The sequence below is a fragment of the Echeneis naucrates genome, chromosome 10 (assembly GCF_900963305.1).
Source record: "Echeneis naucrates chromosome 10, fEcheNa1.1, whole genome shotgun sequence".
In the NCBI taxonomy this organism is placed as follows: domain Eukaryota; kingdom Metazoa; phylum Chordata; class Actinopteri; order Carangiformes; family Echeneidae; genus Echeneis; species Echeneis naucrates.
This window is the reverse complement of record NC_042520.1, coordinates 4,285,691-4,304,174: the sequence shown is the minus strand read 5'-3', so window position 1 is coordinate 4,304,174 and position 18,484 is coordinate 4,285,691. Positions and strand designations below refer to the sequence as shown.

Below are 18,484 nucleotides of genomic sequence, written 5' to 3'. Positions count from 1 at the left end.
CACTGCAGTGACGGGGAACCAAGGCCATCTTGCTTGTATTATTCATGAGAGCCCGGGATGTCTCGTTGGCACGCTGCTTTGGCACAGCTCAGATAGCGCAGACGAGAAATAATGGGGAGCTGTAGCTCACTGCTGTGTCACCAGCATCGCAGTGTTGCAGCAGCACCTAGTGCTCGCAATATGAAAACTACAAATGTGGGAGAAGTACAGCCCAACGCTTCTTGATCACCATGCTTGGCTTCCTTGTTTTAAATTATGGCAGCAAAGGCAGCGTGGAGTTTGGGGTAAGATGTTCACAAATGAAAAAAAATAAATAAAAATGTCATGCCTGTGTGAATTAAATGTCAGTAACATACAGTATGTATCACTTCCTACCGGTGGTCGCTGAACAAGAGTAAAATTAGATTCAAGTCCGGCTCAGTCACATTTGTGTTATGGGGATCAGTCAATGTCAAATGTTGCTCGCTAATACTGGAGTTAGAGTTCTGGGATTGAAAAGGCAAAAAAAAAAAAAAAAAAAAAGGATCACAGATCTGGAATAACGTTGAATCCCGTTGATTACCGTGATGTATGTAGCTGCACTATTTTGATACATAAGTCAGGTTTTCATCCATTGCATCCACTATTGTGTTTCACTGGCCTCTGGTTCATACAAAAAAAATGTAAAAAATTTGTGGGCTGCAATACAAAGCAAGAAAAGAGCGGTATTCAATTATAGAATCAGTTATCATGCCCTCTCCTTCACTGTGTTATATAAAATACGGACACAATGAGATATGGATCTGTCCTGCACTTGAGTTCACCAACAGTTAGCTGCAGAAGAAAACAAACTATATAGCCAGAGGTGGATGTACCATGTGTAACCTCTAACATTTGATTGGTTTTATTCATTACTCTGTGCTGACGAGGTCTCTTTTATGGACTGTCATATAATGTGGTCATTGTTCTCGCTTGGCTACTTTTTTTTTTTTTTTGGGTCACTTAGAGTTAACCAAATTACAAATTTCCACTTACGCAAAACAGCAGCCAAGCTCACAAACAGACACACAATCCACAGACTGCAGGAAAAAGGAAAATTACAATAATTTAAAAGTGAATAAAATGACGTGAAATTGTTAGAAATGAACAATTCTTCTATTCTATGACATTAAAAACAACCGGAGAACAGGAAATATAACTATCTCATATTAATATAAGCGGTCTGTGTATTTTAAGAGCTGGGCTCTTAAGGTGTGTTCACTACTTCCCCTGAAGTTGGTCAAACCCGAGAAGCGTTCTGCTTTCATAATACTATTTTCTCCCTCATTTATTAGGCCACAGGATATTGTCTCAAAAGCTGCCGTCTTACCTCATTCTGAGATTCAATCCTGGAATAATGTGCCTTTTACAGCTTTCCTTTTTCTCATTATTATCCATATACCAGCCATAATGCTCATTCAAATCCAATTTTCTACATGTTCTGCAATTTGGTCAAAGAGCTAAAGGTTTCCAGGTATAGCTGCACCAAGATCAAATTCATACTCTATCCTTGCTATCTGTTTGATGTACTCATGGACTTTTCCAACATGAGCTCAGTGGAAGTCTCCCGCCTCCCCGTTTCGTCTCCAACAGCGTGGAGTCCTATTTTTAAACCCATTCTGAATAACCCCAATCGAAGATTTTGAAATGCACTAACCTCATTCTGACGTCTGTGGAAAACTCCTTCTACTATTTTTGTTAGAACGGGACAGAAGGCGGCACTATAGAAAGCTGCCATTGTGAATGCTCTTTATTTTCACTATATTCCTCATTTTCCAGGACGGAGGGCGTACATAGCGGAGGCCACTGGGTTGTGCTTGCAATCATATTACCCAAAGATGACTTGTGCGTAATGATTATTTGTAAGCATCCCTTCAATACTCACATGTACATCAGGTTATTATTGGTTGATGCCAGAAATCAATTGTTTCTGCATCAGTAATGTTTGTGGCGCAGATGATTATTATATTTTTGAAGGCAGGCGTCATTAGTGATAAGCGTGATAAGAATTTTTACCCACCTTCCCGTCAATTCTTAGCTCCCTGTTTTCATCTGTTATCAACATTTGCTTGCGAGCATTTTCACGATAAAAACAGAGGTGGCATGATGTTGTAGGTTTAACGCTTTTCCCACTGAACGTGCAGTTAGTTTCATGTGGCTTTTATTTGCTGAAAGCCTGAAACAAATTTTTTCCAATGTATTTATTTCAGCCATACACATTTCTATTCTTGACTTCTGGGAAAAATTACAATAAAAGGTTTAGGCACTTTAAATTCTTAACCACCATGCAGTACCATCAGGGAGGCGTAAATTAATTTGAACAACAAGCCCAAACATACAGGCATGAAGAGCTATCTTTATAGAAGAGGACCAATGAGTCCTCCCTACAGTCCTGATCTGAATACAGTGGAGTCAGTCTGGGGCCAAAATTCATCAAATCTGGCAAATCGACCGACCAGTCAGGAAGTGGATGGAGCAGAGCTGCTTTTCTTATAGCAGTTGTTCTGTTTATTATGAAGTTTAAAATCGGACCGCTAACGTCCATTATGCCGAGACCTTTTTTACCAAACCGGTCTGCATAATGTAGTTTCTCAGTCTCTTTGTACGTCTGTGGCCCTCCAATTTACAGTAACAATATATAAAGAACTGGATATGCAAATATAACATGTTCCTATCAAAACAAAAAGAAAGTAAATCATTAAATAAACTTTTATTTTACACTATAATAACTGCACGAGGAGATGAAATAGATTTTTTTTTTATTGGAAATTACAGATGTCAAACAGGGTTATTATTTAAATAATGCACATGATATCCGATCTAACGGCTTTTTCAGACAGCACAGATTCTGAAGGAGGTTCAACAGCTCGACTGCTCCGCTCGCTTTTATTTGTATTTTTAATTCCAGACAGACTTTGAACGCAGCATTAATTCAGCCCACCTGTTGAAGCAGCAGAGAAACGCCCCCCCTCCTGCGCCACCTCTTCCTTCTCCTCTCCCTCCTCCTCCACCTGCTCCACCTCTTCCTCCTATTCTATCTCCACTTCTTCCTCTTCCTCCCCCCCTGCTCTTCCTCTCCTCCTCCTCCTCCTCCTCCTCCTCCCCCTCTTCCTTCTCCTCTCCCTCCTCCTCCTCCTGCTCCACCTCTTCCTTCTCCTCCTATTCTATCTCCTCTATCTCCACTTCTTCCTCTTCCTCCTCCTCCTCCTCCCCCTGCTGCTCCACCTCTCTCTTCCTCCCCCTGCTGCTCCACCTCTCTCCCTCCCCCTCTTCCTCCACCTCCTCCTCCTCCCCCTGCTGCTCTACCTCTCCCCCTCTCCCTCCACCTCCTCCTCCCCCTGCTGCTCCCCCTCACCCTCCTCCTCCCCCTGCTACTCCCCCTCACCCTCCTCCTCCTCCTCCCCCTGCTGCTCTACTGTCTCCCTCCTCCTCCTCCCCGCTCCACCTCTCTCCCTCCCCCTCCTCCCCGCTCCACCTCTCCCTCCTCCTCCCCCTGCTGCTCGACCTCTCTCCCTCTCCCTCCTCCTCCCTCCCCCTCCTCCTCCCCCTGCTGCTCCACCTCTCTCCCTCTCCCTCCCCCTCCTCCTCCCCCTGCTTCTCCACCTCTCTCCCTCCTCCCCCTCTCCCTCCTCCTCCCCTGCTGCTCCACCTCTCTCCTTCCTCCTCCCCCTGCTGCTCTACCTCTCTCCCTCCCCCTCCTCCTCCCCCTGCTGCTCCACCTCTCTCCCTCCTCCTCCTCCCCGCTCCACCTCCTCCTCTCCCTCCCCCTCCCCCTGCTGCTCCACCTCTCTCCCTCCTCCTCCCCCTCCCCGCTCTACCTCCCCCTCTCCCTCCTCCTCCCCCTGCTGCTCCACCTCTCTCCCTCTCCCTCCTCCTCCCCCTGCTGCTCCACCTCCTCCTCCCCCTCCCCGCTCTACCTCCCCCTCTCCCTCCTCCTCCCCCTGCTGCTCCACCTCCTCCTCTCCCTCCCCCTCCCCTTGCAGCTCCACCTCTCTCCCCCTCCCTCTTCCTCCTCCTCCCCCCCCCGCTCTACCTCTCCCCCTCCCCCTCCTCCTCCCCCTCTCCCTCCTCCTCCCCCTGCTGCTCCACCTCTCTCCCTCCTCCTCCTCCTCCTCCCCGCTCCACCTCCTCCTCCCCTTGCAGCTCCACCTCTCTCCCCCTCCCTCTTCCTCCTCCTCCCCCTCCCCTTTCTGCTCCACCTCTCTCCTTCCTCCTCCCCCTGCTGCTCTACCTCTCTCCCTCCCCCTCCTCCTCCCCCTGCTGCTCCACCTCTCTCCCTCCTCCTCCTCCCCGCTCCACCTCCTCCTCTCCCTCCCCCTCCCCCTGCTGCTCCACCTCTCTCCCTCCTCCTCCCCCTCCCCGCTCTACCTCTCTCCCTCTCCCTCCTCCTCCCCCTGCTGCTCCACCTCCTCCTCCCCCTCCCCGCTCTACCTCCCCCTCTCCCTCCTCCTCCCCCTGCTGCTCCACCTCCTCCTCTCCCTCCCCCTCCCCTTGCAGCTCCACCTCTCTCCCCCTCCCTCTTCCTCCTCCTCCCCCCCCCCGCTCTACCTCTCCCCCTCCCCCCTCCTCCTCCCCCTCTCCCTCCTCCTCCCCCTGCTGCTCCACCTCTCTCCCTCCTCCTCCTCCTCCTCCCCGCTCCACCTCCTCCTCCCCGCTCCACCTCCTCCTCCCCTTGCAGCTCCACCTCTCTCCCCCTCCCTCTTCCTCCTCCTCCCCCTCCCCTTTCTGCTCCACCTCTCTCCCCCTCCCTCCCCCCGGTGTATTTACATTCAGCTGGTCCTCTGCCCCCTTCAGTCCCAGCAGACTGTCACTGTCGGTACCATCATGGCGGCCGGCCGGGTCATCGTTTACGGAGGAAGAGGCGCTCTGGGCTCCACGTGTGTCCGGCACTTCAGGTCCAAAGGCTGGGTGAGCGGATCCGGATCCACCGGGCCTGCAGGATGCTAACTGAGGACCAATGCTAACGTTGTGGCTAACCCGTGTTTGTGTGTTTGTTTGTGTTTGTTTGTGTGTGTCAGTGGGTCGCCTGCATCGACATGGCCGCCAGCGAAGAAGCCGATGAAAACGTGATCGTGAAGATGAGCGAGAGCTTCACGGAGCAGGCGGGACAGGTGAGCCGTCACTTCCTGTCTGGTTAAATAAGGTTAAATAAAATAAATAGAAACAAATAAAAATGAGACGACCACCAGCTCGGCTCCGAGTCCGGTCCGGTCCGGTTGTTTATTTAGCTCACGTCCGGAAGTAGTTTACGGTGACGACTGGTGCTGCGTTCAAGTTACGAATCGGAAAGTGGGGAAATACGGGTCTTTTTTTTTTTTTCTCATTTATTTCATTTTATTGGTGACAAATGTATTAAACACCAGTAATATGAACATGTACACCATTTGCTTGGAATAGGTTTGATATTGTTAGTTGATGGGAAAGATTTTGTTGTTGATTAGCTAATTGGTCTGAGGTCTGGATTAGTGTCTGTTAATGTTCCCAGAAGTTAGTTTGCTGATGTTGTCCTCTAAAACATACAGACAGGATTTTCTATCCTGCACTGCTGTTCCTTTCCATGTGTTCGGACTCGGGAAGCTGGCGGGGTATAACTCATAAATCTCATATATTAATCATCAGCTGCTTATTTGTTGTAATTCTTTTGCAATTCCTGCTTAATTTTTAGGATAAGGTCAATAAAATTGACTCAGCTGAATTAAAGAAGTTAAATTTCAATGTAATCTAAAAGTTGTGGATGTATTGTGAACTTGACTTGGCAAGATAATCTCAGCTGAAAGGTCCATGTTATAGTTTTTTTCCTTAGTTGTTTAATATATTTGTTACATTAGTTCCAGCAGATTGTCACATGATGTGAGCTTGGAGGTTTCAGTATTGAAGCGCAGTGGCCGTTGTATTTATGTTTGCAGAGAAAATAGTTTCTAGTCTTTTTGATTCATTATTAAGGACACATCATCAAAAATTAAGAGCAGCTAAACAAAAAGCAAACCAGCTGTTCTCTGGTGGAGACTAAGTACCAATAGTTAATTAGTATTTAGTTTCTGCTGATGTTGTCAAACCTCTAAAACGTAAAGACAGATCCTCTGTCGTCCGTATGATTTTTATTCTACATTGCTGTAAACAATATTTATATTGTTTTCTATCCTGTACTGCTGTTCCTTTCCATGTGTTCGGACTGGGGAAGCTGGCGGGGTATAACTCTCATAAATCCCTCCACAACTCATCAACATGTAACACTTGAGATGATGAAAACAGGATAATGGTTGGGTTTTTTTTTTTTTTATGTCTTGCATGAACTAATATTTCTCTCTATCAGAAGAAACAGGCTCACATGTAGGTTGGTGTGAATGCTACACCCATATATCCCACCGTTGTTTGCTGGCCTGAAACCAGCACAGAACATGCATTAAAAGTTTCCATCTGGTGTTTGAGCTGACATTTTAACGCCATTCATCTTGTTTGCGGTGCCCTGAGGAGTCATGTTGTTTGCAATTATCTCTCTGTTCTTCGTGCAGGTGACGGCAGATGTGGCCCAGCTGCTAGGGGACCAAAAAGTGGATGCCATCCTGTGTGTGGCTGGAGGATGGGCAGGAGGAAAATGTAGTTCCAAAGGTCAGAGTTCAATCTCTGTTTGTTGTAGCATTAATCATCAGCTGCTTATTTGCTGTAATTCTTTTACAAGTCCTACTTCATTTTTAGGATAAGGTCAATAAAATTGACTCAGCTGAATTAAAGAAGTTAAATTTCAATGTAATCTAAAAGTTGTGGATGTATCGTTAACTTGATTTGGCAAGATAATCTCAGCTGAAAGGTCCATGTTATAGTTTTTTTCCTTCGTTGTTAGTTCCAGCAGATTGTCACATGATGTTGTATTTATGTTTGAAGAAACTAGTTTCTAGTCTTTTTGATTCATCAGCAAAGTCAAATCATCAAAAGATCAGCTAAACAAAAAGCAAACCAGCTCTTCTCTGGTGGAGACTAAGGAGCAATAGTTGATTAGTATTTATGTTTCTGTGGACCTTGTGATTTCCATTGTGACCCTTTCTATTGTGTCTTCATATTATTCATGCATGTTTGTTGAATAGATGTGTCAGATTATTGTTTCCAGGCCAGATTTTCTTTTTTCCTTTATCAGGCATCCTGGCAAAGATTTAGGTGACGAGACCAACAGCCTGGGCAGCCAGCTAACTGGATCACGGGGAAAAGAGCTAGCCTTTGTTCAAAAAGTGCAATAAAAATGAATTGTAAAGATGAAGGTCTGCTCTTTAACTATATAAGTCCAGGATTTTTGCCAGGCAAGTAGTGCAGATGCCAGGAAATGCCTGGAGGCATCCAAGGCACAGAGAGGCACATAACCCTCTGTTAAATAGGAGGCTGTTACTGTACAATGAGGCTTTTGGACAGGCTGAAGAAATGAAATGTGACGTGTTTATAACGAGCTTTATCGCTGTCTGTTGGATATTTAGGCTAGCAGATTCCCATCACTGCGCTAAGTTAAGATGGCCAGCTGCTGGTTGTAGCCTCAAATATTATATGTTATATTTTACAAGCACATATAAGAGTGACGTTAATGAGAACTCTTCTCAAAATGTTGGACTGTTGCATAAAAGGCTGGCACATAATAATTAGTGAATATACTTGTTCCGGAGATGCATTGAATTATTAAGATGCCGCAGAATTATACATGAGACTTTCCTGTTTTCTATGTCCCTCCCAGACTTGTACAAAAACACGGATCTGATGTGGAAACAGAGTGTGTGGACCTCCACCATCTCTAGCCGCCTTGCCGCTCTGCACCTAAAGCCAGGCGGACTGTTGACTTTGGCCGGAGCTAAAGCGGCTCTCTCAGGCACCGGAGGTAAGGCACACATCTGTGTTTACCGTTCTCATCATGATGACCTGGTCTGGCCATGTAACATCTCATGCCCTCAGGCAGACTTTGACTTATTGAAGACTACATTGTGCTTAGGTCTCCGTTGTCCAACCTGCCAATTGAAATAATATAGGCAATAAAAGGCACTGCAGGGCTTTGAGCAGAGAATTGACATTCTGATAGGAGGCATGGGGAAGCACACAGATCACAACAATGAGGCGAGAGTGTGTCAATAAAATGGATCCCAGAAATAAAACAAGTTGGGGGAAGAAAAAGATTGAGATCATGGGCAGCATTGGGACTTGGTGGTAAGCGTCTCCATTTCAAAAGACAAAAAAATCTATAGTTTAATTCCCAAAATGGGCTCTCCTGGTCCAGTCTTTCAATCATGTTGTCCGCTACATGTCCTTGACTCAAAGTTGACCTGCTCACTTTTTTTTCCACTTTAACTTAGCAAATAAATGTTTAAAATATAACTGACTGTGGTTCATTAAGACAAAGGGGAAAAAAGCAAAATGAACAAATCTGACTAGTGAGTAAATCATTCACTCATTCAACAGTACTGATATGTGACAGCAGTACTAATACATTACAGTGTTTGCTATCACATGCTAAATGAGGTTGTGATGTAAACAATGCACAGCAATTAAGATTTCAATTCAGCTTATTGTCTATTACTGTTATTTTTGTGTTTTATCAGAAAACCGGTGAATTACTACAACCTGATTAATCTTTCATCATGAGTTTTATTTGCAGTTTTATAAATCCATAAATTACATACATAAAGTGTTTAGTGGGGTTAAATTCCTTTGCTAACTTTAGTCACCATGTAGAGCTGAAATAATTTTTCAAATAGTTTATTGGCAAAAACATTAGTCAAAATTTTTTAATATCAATAGTAACAGTAATAAACAGTTCTGGGGAATTGTGACAGACGTTATACATGTGAGTAATCAGTTAATCAAAAATAATAATAATTGAGGGATTCATTAATAATGAAAGTACGAGTTTGTTGCAGCTTTATGACTGTTGAGCAGCAGCCCAACTCATCAGCCAGTGGGGCTTTGGTACAGTGCCATGTGATGTCGCGCCATCTTTGTGTCTACGCCAAACATGTGATGGGCTGAAGCCTAACTCTACAGCAATGCAAACCCCTGGCTCAGCAGTCAGAGCAGGGCCCACGAGCTCATTGGTGACAGATTTAGCAAGAGAATGACTCAGCGTTTTAGGCTGCACACACTTTTTATCCACATGGACAATGTGTGTTAATGTCACTCAAGCAGACCTAGGCAGCTTACAGCTATTGTTCTCTGGGGGCCGGGGAGGTCGTCGTATTCTGCCGGAGCAGCCTCTGTCAGAGTTGTATTTTAAGCACGCTAGAACAGCATCTCATTTTCCAAAAGCCCATTTCTGTAAAGTCTCATTGAATGTGACACCAAGAAACAAATAATAAATCAGCACTGAGGAGATAGCGTTATTCTATCTGCATGAGGAAATGCTAGGAAGCGTTGGACACATTCACATTATCACTGAAATAAGAATTAATAGCACTGACTATTTAGAAATTATTTTTCAGGTTTTTTGTTTTTTTTTTTCTGAAAGTCATAATGAGAGACGGGGGGGTTTGTGTCTGACTCCATCCTGTGGTGAGGACTAAGCCCTTATGGTGAAACAGTTGAGCCATCAGCTCACCCCTGTAATAGCATCCACCTAGTTTTTTGAGTGAGAATTTGTCTTAAATTTTGCCAAAGTATCAATAGGTTTTATAGTCAAACCATGTGAAAAGTGTTTGTAATAATCCTGACCTCTGAGTTGGAATTTTCGGGTAAAAAGAGGGGACTTCCCTGCCTCCTCATGTGACTTGTGTTGGCTTTCCTAATCTAGATTATCCACTAAAATATGTAGAAGCTATCATGTGGCAATTGGATGTACAGCGAACCAGCTCAGTTCTAGTTCAATTTAATGTTCACTGTAATATGTAGAATATATATAATATTTCTATTTCCCAGTTTGGAATATAAATGATAAATACAGATGGCGGATGCTGATCTACTGAACTTGAGCAGCACGTTGGCGCAGTGGCTAGTGCTGCCGCCCCCAATAAGAAGGACACTGTTCCATTCCCAGTGTGGGTACCTCAAAACGTCTAAGTTAATCGTATAATTGTTTATGAGTAATGGAATGGGTTAATGCAAGACACGGCACGGAATGGAATTTATTTTATCTGTAGAAGTCAGTGGGCGGGGGGGGACAAACGGGTCTGCTGTCCCGAGCCCAGGATAGAGGGGGACCCAGAACTGGGCCCTCATTAAGTCATGGAATAATTTTTTTGCCTTTGTTTTCCTGCCAAACCTTGTTCCTTCTTTAGTGAGGAAGACATTTAACAAATCTGAGAATATATTCACAATAATCAACTTTTTCCGTTTTCTGGAGTGTTTGTTTTTTGCAATGTGGAATAAAATTGTGTCTGAAGTCCTTTGATGCAGCACTTTACACACTTGGCTACATTTGATTGGACAATAGTCACCTGCTTTACAGTTAACCCACCCAGTTTCTTTCAGTGTCTCCGAAAGGGTTTCAAGTGATGGAATGGATTTTGTGAACGAATCGGATAATCCATTTTATAACTATTCAAAAATGAATAATTACAAGCTCTGTTGTTGGTAGATACGCATTAGCTCTCAACATGTGACCTCTCAGGATAAGAAAGTGTGCAGGTCAGCCTGAAGCAAATCAGTGTACTTTAGATTTGATTGTCTTTTGGCTATTCTATAACTTCTACCCCCAACTGAAATAGTTTTTCACAGAGCTCTTGGAGGAAAAACAAAAGCTCATGAAAGTCGTGTCACCACCCCTTCTTCTCATTGGTCAGGTCAGTTCCTGTAAGCCTGTCATAAGATTGGTTTGAGGAGGGGGGTTGGACAGATGCTCTGCATTTTTTTTTGGAGAGTTAGATGTTTGGGAGGAAAAGTGCTCACTGTTTCCAGATGCTGAAGCTACAAAACATCCCCCTCACTTATTAAAGGCTGGACGCATGCATAACACACTAACTCAGGAAGAGAGAATACGAGGCTAGAAAGTTTGGTATTGACTCAGTAAATTGTGCATGAATTGTTTATACCACGATGTGAAGAGCCAAGTTGTATGTCATGCATTGACTGTTGCCGTTTTTATAGTCTAAAGATGCTCCTTCCATAGATGCAGTTTTGTCTGTTCACTTGACCTCTCACCACTAAATCAATGTCATCCTCTCCTTGGCGCAGTGGGATGCAATTGACGTGGTGTATGCTTTCTTTGCAAACAAAGTTTTTCTCCAGGACACTAAAAGAAAATGTTGTTTCTGTAATACCCAGGCATGGTCGGCTACGGCATGGCCAAGGCTGCCGTTCACCAGCTGTGTCAGAGTCTAGGAGCAGAAAACAGTGGGATCCCATCAGGAGCTGCTGCAGTGGCCATACTACCGTAAGTGCTGCAGTGACATGTGGTGCAGACATTTTGCCAGGATAAGCATTTAGCTGCAAAGGGAGAGAAAGGACCCGAATCACACATAAACCACAGTGAGGGATGGGAGACAGGTAGGAGACCAAAAATCTATAATCTGAGGATCAAAGTTGGAGGAAAAAAAAAAGTTGTACAAGAGCAAGAGAGGTGGAATTGATGAATTGAACTTTTTTCATTAAATTGACCCAATGAAGGTGAAGTAGAAAAACATCACAAATAATTTATTTTGCAAGTTGGACAGTCTGCACGTTTTTCAACTGTCACCGAGGATCAAAGTGAAACATCCTGTTGGTTGGAAAATGGTTGTGCACATTTTCCAGCATGTTCTTATCTGGATGGCTCTGTAGATCCCAAAAATATCAAAACATCTGTGAAAACCCCTAAATCACACTTTGTGTCTGAATATTTCATCCTCAAAAGATAAACTGCACAGGTAAAAATGGCACAGACCAGAAGATGCAGTCGGATTATCCCCAAATACATTAATATTATTATTGTTGTTAATGTTATTGTTAATAATAATAATAATAACATTATGATGATGATGATGATTATTATTATTATTATTATTATTATATGATAATTTATGTTATTATTACTATCCCTATAATTATTTTTGCCAACATCATACAGAACTTTGGTTTTATTCCTTTCGTGCTTTAGGTCAGTTGAGATGCTCTTGAACTGTGCGTACCAAATACTTAACTGATATCATATTTTCTTTGGTACATTTTTCTTAAACCAAAGAACCAGAGAGCTGCAGCTCAGAGTCAGTCTGACTAAATGGTATTCAACCAAACCTCAACCATAAGGTACTCCACATTATGCCCATCTGAAATGCGATGAATTTTATTTTTCTTCTACAGGACACGTTAATGTTTTATTTTTGTTTGGTTGTTTTTTTTTATTTTTTATCCGTTATACTGCAATAAAAAGATCTGTGTTTTTTGTTCGAGCGACTGTTCACTGCTTGCTTGATATCGTGTTTTACTTTGTGGTACTAAATAACTTTCTGTTGGTACAGACCATATCCAACATCAGGAGTTCATTGGAAAAACAGGACAAATGTACAGACCTTCCCCTAATGTGCCGCAGGTACCACATTGAGTGTTTGAGGTAGGAAGAAGTGGCGTGTGTTTTCGCACAGCATATAAATCTCTTGCACTGTGCGCACAGCCAGTAAAGGGAATGAAGATGAAAGCTATTGTGCTGTAAAATTAGCTGTGCCACACACTCCTTTGTTGCGTTCAATGGATACGTGCGAGTCCAAGATAAGCTGCGGGATGAAAAGATGGATGAGGCTGCCAGGTTCAGCCAGTGCATCTGCGCTTGTGCACATGATCTGCTTCAGATGAGTGACGTGCGCTGAGGGCTTTGCATCAGAGCCTTGTCTATTCGCTTATTGGATTTAAAAGCACGGGGTTTCTTTTTGCACTGTCATCGTGAGTAGTTAGAAATGCACGTTCAGGGGTGTTTCTTGCTCATGCTCTCTCTTTGGTTGCATTTCCCATCAAAATGAGGCAGAACACATCTGTTAAGCATTAGGCCTATGACTTCAGTTTTATGTTAGAGCCTCCATCCTCCAACACCCCCATCTTACTTTGCTGTACCATGATAAACCAAGACTGTGTTAGATGTATGCATTAATTTGAACGTGGGATTTTAATATATTTTAATATATTTTAATGGATGGATTCTTTATCTTTAATGTCTTTTCAGGGTATTGATAGCTAATATGTTATTGCATTCAGACAAAGTGCGCTGAAGTGACTGATCAGCAGTTCCTGTTAGTATTTTTGTTACGAATGAAAACTAAATATATATATCTTTAAATTATTTATTTTTTTATTTATTTTTAAGTGTGGGTATGAGCATTTCTTTACAATGGACAGCGACACTTATGATACCTTCAGAAAGTGTGAGTCACAGTGAAGTCGTCCGTCACATCTGTGTGTTCAGAAGCGACAGAGTTATGACTCGGTGGAGTGCGACTTGACACAAATTGCCTCCGTTGAGCACTGAGGGTTTTATAGTCCCCCAACTGCCTCAAGGAGATGTGTGCCTCACCTTCTGCTGCAGTTCCGACTTTTGACCCTGGTGATTAGAGGCAGAGGCAGAGACATAGTCAGGCAAGTCCAAAACGGTGGGCAGTGGTAGCAATGTGTGCGTGTGCATCCCCAATAACAATGACCCTGATGATCCTGTGCTTAGCTGAGTATGTTAAGTTGTTTAGAAGCATGTCAATATTAGCATGCTGATTGAAGGTGTGATATTATGAAGATAAGATAATAAGATAATAACACAAACATGGGCCGATTGATTTGATCTCCATATCCATGTGAGCCCAATGTGCAGGCGATGCTGCAGCGAACACTCACCCTGACTGTCATCGGCCTTAATTTGGCAGGGTTACCTTGGATACACCGATGAACAGGAAGTCCATGCCTGACGCAGATTACAGCTCCTGGACGCCGTTGGAGTACATTGCTGAGTGAGTGTTAAAGCTAATGCTGATTCATGCAGCATTTCTGTCTTATTTCATTGGTTGTAGTTTGTTAGCATAGTTAACATCACTCCTTTTTCCATGGTTGACCAAAATGTGTTTTCGACAATATAGCAAAATATAAAATCATTTCTTCTTTTGTGCTTAAGAAACTAGTAATACTAATTAGTTTTCAGTTCCCATATATATTTGCATTCAGAATTTAAGTTCTAAAATTCATCCTCCATTAGAAATTCATTATCTGTTTTACCTCATTTATTATAACCACATTACTCTTAACCTGCCGCATGTAACCATACATTTCTTATGATCTCCTTTATTTCCCAAAGAGCCTTGACACTAAGAAGTTAATATACAAGAAGTATATTACAAAGCAACATAATGCGCATAAGGTCCAAACAAAATTTCATATGTTCCAGCACATTTGGGCTCGATTGCAAACATACGGAAGCTTTTCATCTTGGCCTCTAAACAACAAAGTCTGATCCAGTGGTAAAGGTTTAAATCTTGAACTTAATTACTTATTTTCCTCTCGTGTCACATGAGCACAGGTGTTTCTTGGGTTAGATAGAACACCATGAGCTCCATGAAAAATCTCTTCATGTCTCTAATTTCCATTCTGCCGTACAAAGGTGAGTGTGAGCTGAGTGCATTCCTCTCTGGTTGTTCAGTGTTAGTGCAAAAAGCTCTTTGATTCTGAGCAGCTGTCATCACAACTCTTGAACATCACATTTATCTTTGATGCTATGAGATCACAGAAACATTTTCAGGTATCAAACCGCATTAAACTCACTGAATACCTGACATGATACTAAGTCACCTGTGAATAAGAATTTGAGAATATAGCAAAACAATAGAATAGGTGCGTAAGATGATGGAAAAATAAACGTAGCTTGTTTTTGTGGGATGTGTTGTCCATCACAAATTACACATAATAAGTTGAAAATTTGCAGAATGTGATTCATATTTTGTCTTAACCTTTCACAGGATTTGAACTGTAACACCTCAGGATAGATGTGTATTTTTGTTTTTTCTCTCTTGCTCATACATGTAGCTCATTCTTCTTTCCCATAGAGTCTAACCTAATGCTGAATCCTAGATTTAATCCTTCTGGATGCTAAATGCAAAATAATCAAATTGATTTGTTTGATATTTTAAGAACTACGACGACTGAGCTGTGTTATGTTTCAATGATGATGTGTTTTAACGTCAAATCTCATGTGAATAACAAAAAAATTCTGCAGTTCCTCAGAGGACAATTTGAAACAGGTCATGTCGGTCCTTTATCCTCCTTCAGTATCTGGATTAATTGAAAATTCAGATTTTGATTAATTCACTTATGCCAGCCATCTTTTCCAAACTGTGATCTAATGAGTTCATTGGAACTCATCTGAACACACGCTGCCTCCATTTAGAAAAGTTTGTGTTGATTTCCACAGAGTTTATACTCTGTGTAGATCTGGGGGGTGCAGGGATTAGATCAGATTTAATCCAGTTTGATAATCCCAGAGGAAACAGATGAGAGTTGGAGGACAGAAATAGAAACCGTCTGCTATGAAGGGAGATAGCAGTCAGTCCTGTTTTGTCCGTTTTCTTGTCCTCCAGTCACCTTCCTGGGTTTCAAGGACAATGTTCACTCATTAAACACCTTATTGCTTTTCAGATGGTTGAAGAGTTTATTTTTAGTTAACAACATGAAAAACACACATTGTCAAATTAATTATTCACCCCTGTCAAATATATCTTTAATTTAAGTTAAATCACTTCGTGATTATATTCGTAGCACTCAATCCAGCTGTTTACAATTTTAAAACTGTCACTGAGTTTTAATAATACAACTTTCTTCATTTGACTGGTATTGATACTTGATGTTGATAACATTTCATCCCTTTCATTGTTGAAATAGATGACTATTACTGAGGTTTTATACTCAGATCCTACTCTACCACGGCAACGGAAGACTTCTCTCTGATTGGCTGCCATGTTCTAGTCAACTTATCAGCCAACTCCTGTTGGTAACCACAGCAACAGCGGCTGTACTTGGTCAGTCTGTGACTCAAGTTAGCTCGTGATGAACTGACCAAAATGTGTTTATGTTTAGGATTAGCGTGTTAAACGCATGCAGGTCTAAATTAATTTTTGACGTGATTAAAGCAGAAACAATGGAATTTGAAAATGGTTTTGATTTCCTCTGAAACTGGACTGTACATACTGCAATATGCAACATTAATATGTATTCATTTGTTAAAATGTGGGAGACATTTTAATGCATGCAACAGTCAACTGGTGCCCTACAGACAAAATGACTACTTGATTATTTAAAACGTGTGTGTATCTATCAGCTGCAGCCCTCAACTCAACACGCAACAAAGGTCTTTCACCAGAAATGTCCAGAGTCTTTACTACAAATAATAGTGTTAGATAGTACGAAATACAAGGAACCGCGCTGAAATTACACAGACAAATTCACCGTGAGAGTCTTGAACAGACACTGATAATGAATGATTAGTGAGGGATATAAAGTATTGACGATGTAGAGCTGTACAGATAAGCAAAGAACAAATGGACACTTTTGAGCTTTGAATGCTTGAGTAAAATCAATTAAAGCTGCTGCCGCTTCTTTGTTTTACTGCAGACTCTTTTTCAACTGGGCCACGGGGGTGAACCGGCCAGCATCGGGAAGCCTGATGCAGTTGCTGACCTCTGGAGGGGAAACCCAGGCCATGGCTGCCATGTAGAAGACAGAGTGGAGCTGAGGAGACGGTGATGGGGGTTAGCAGGCAGGGAGAGATAAAGATGGATGGAAACAGAGAGAGGGAGAGATGAGGAGATGGAGAAGCAGAGAGATAGAGACTGGAGAAGAGAGGAGGCTGTGGGGAAGGTGTGCTGGAGAGATGGGAGTGATGAAGAGGGTTGGAGGGTGTAGAGGTGAAGAGAAAGGATGGTGACAGACTGGGGCTAAATAAAATAGGGAGGTGGAGAGAAGCTGACAGCCAGATGTGTTTTCTGTGGAGTGGGGAGGAGTCTGCAGTGAGGTGGGGGGGGGGGGGTTCTTTGTTTAAAAAAAAAAAAAGAAATAAAAGAAAATGGCCTCACAGTGCCATCTAGCTGTAGATCCCGACACTGATCTCTTTGTAGATGTCAATCAGACCATGAGAAATCTTTATTAATGGTAATAAAAGCACTAGCCAGTTTAGGACACGCCTTCAAAGCCAAACCTTTTGGTATTCAGGATTTTCAGAGATTGTGCTGAATGAGAAACATGCTGTGTGTTGATGGTGTGTGTGTATTCTTGTGTATTTGTTCTCAGGCTAATGTGGAAGCAGCCAGGAGTTAATATGCATATTAAAATTTGTGACCCCATACGTTTATAATCCTGCGGCATAACAGTGTTATCAACTTAATGCAGAATGTTAACAAAAACAAACTATCCACGTATTCACCCTCTCTTTATTTTACAGCCCTTCGTTTCCCCTGAAATGAATTTCAGCCGCACACAGTTATTTACTGTAACATCTGTGAAATTCAGCACCTAAAGTGTCAGCCGTATATGATGTGTGAGATCTGTAGACCTTTTAGTTTATCCTGTCCCGAGTCCCTGAAGGTCCTCTGCCACTGCGGAGCCTCGAAGCCGAAGGAAGCCGCTGTCTTCTCTCAAACGTACAATAACGCTTTAAAGTGGAGTGGCCTTATTTCATGTTTGTGGCTATCAAGTAAAAGTGTCCCTGGTGTCCGCAGTATGAAAAGGTACTCTGTTCCTGTGGGTTTTCTAAGTCATGTGTCGTAACTGTGTCGATATTCAAAATAAAATGAATCAAAACGAAAGATTGAGCTGAGGTTTAAATTTTATTCTTGAGGATGGAAACAGGAGTTTACAAATCTCACGAGTAAATTCAGTAGCTGTTCCAGAGCTCGGCATCATGTAACACCTGGTTACTGTGAGGTGTCCTCTGTTTGCTACCTTTTTGTTTTATGCATTCCTAAATTTTAGATGCGCAATATATACTGTTCACAAAGTTAACTGTGTGAAGTTGTTGATCCAGAATGATGTTGAGTTGTCCTGTAAATGTGGAAATGTGTCCTCATTTCATAGATTCAACTTGTGGAGTGTTCTCTATACAGCAACTTCAGACATCATTCTCAATAGTTTTGCTGGTTAAATGTTAGATTTTTCATTTTCTGAGCACTTATGGGAGTTTTTCATCGCTGTTGGCTTCATAAGTGAAGTCCAAAGTTAGTGCTTCTCCTTGTTTGCTGCATTTCAAGAAGCAATCTCTCCTGAAGGTCACTTTAGGGGACTCATAAGACAGTATTGTCACAAACAACTACAAAGACACTTGTGGTTGCGTATCACATCATATAAATCCAAAGAAGAATCTATTTTCTGACTGTCCTACAGTTTTTGTTGCTGTCTGGTTACATGTTCCTGGTAAAAATGCACTTCATACATTTCCTAATAAACTCTCGTCTAGTGTTAAACAAACAGTCAAGAATAGCGCATTTGTTGCGGGCTACTTTCAGCTCCAGAAGCATGTGTGAGTTTTTCTCAAAATCACCCATGCTATTCTTGTTTATTGCTTCACTTTGTGTTT

At 42.4% G+C, this 18,484-nt stretch overlaps 1 protein-coding gene across 2 annotated transcripts; it reads left to right on the top strand.

The window, feature by feature from the left end:
- The first annotated feature begins 4,751 nt into the window (after nucleotides 1-4,751).
- On the top strand, nucleotides 4,752-18,365 carry qdpra (quinoid dihydropteridine reductase a). Of its 2 annotated transcripts, XM_029512372.1 has the most exons (7): nucleotides 4,754-4,926; nucleotides 5,037-5,129; nucleotides 6,531-6,627; nucleotides 7,733-7,873; nucleotides 11,242-11,350; nucleotides 13,797-13,880; nucleotides 16,528-18,362. In XM_029512372.1, exons 1-7 carry the CDS (start codon nucleotides 4,843-4,845, stop codon nucleotides 16,628-16,630), a joined length of 711 nt encoding a protein of 236 aa, XP_029368232.1. In that variant the 5' UTR covers nucleotides 4,754-4,842; the 3' UTR covers nucleotides 16,631-18,362. The 2 variants fall into 2 exon arrangements, with proteins under 2 accessions (XP_029368233.1, XP_029368232.1); XM_029512373.1 differs by lacking the exon at nucleotides 5,037-5,129 and having other exon boundaries at nucleotides 4,752-4,926; nucleotides 16,528-18,365.
- The last annotated feature ends 119 nt before the right edge of the window (nucleotides 18,366-18,484 follow it).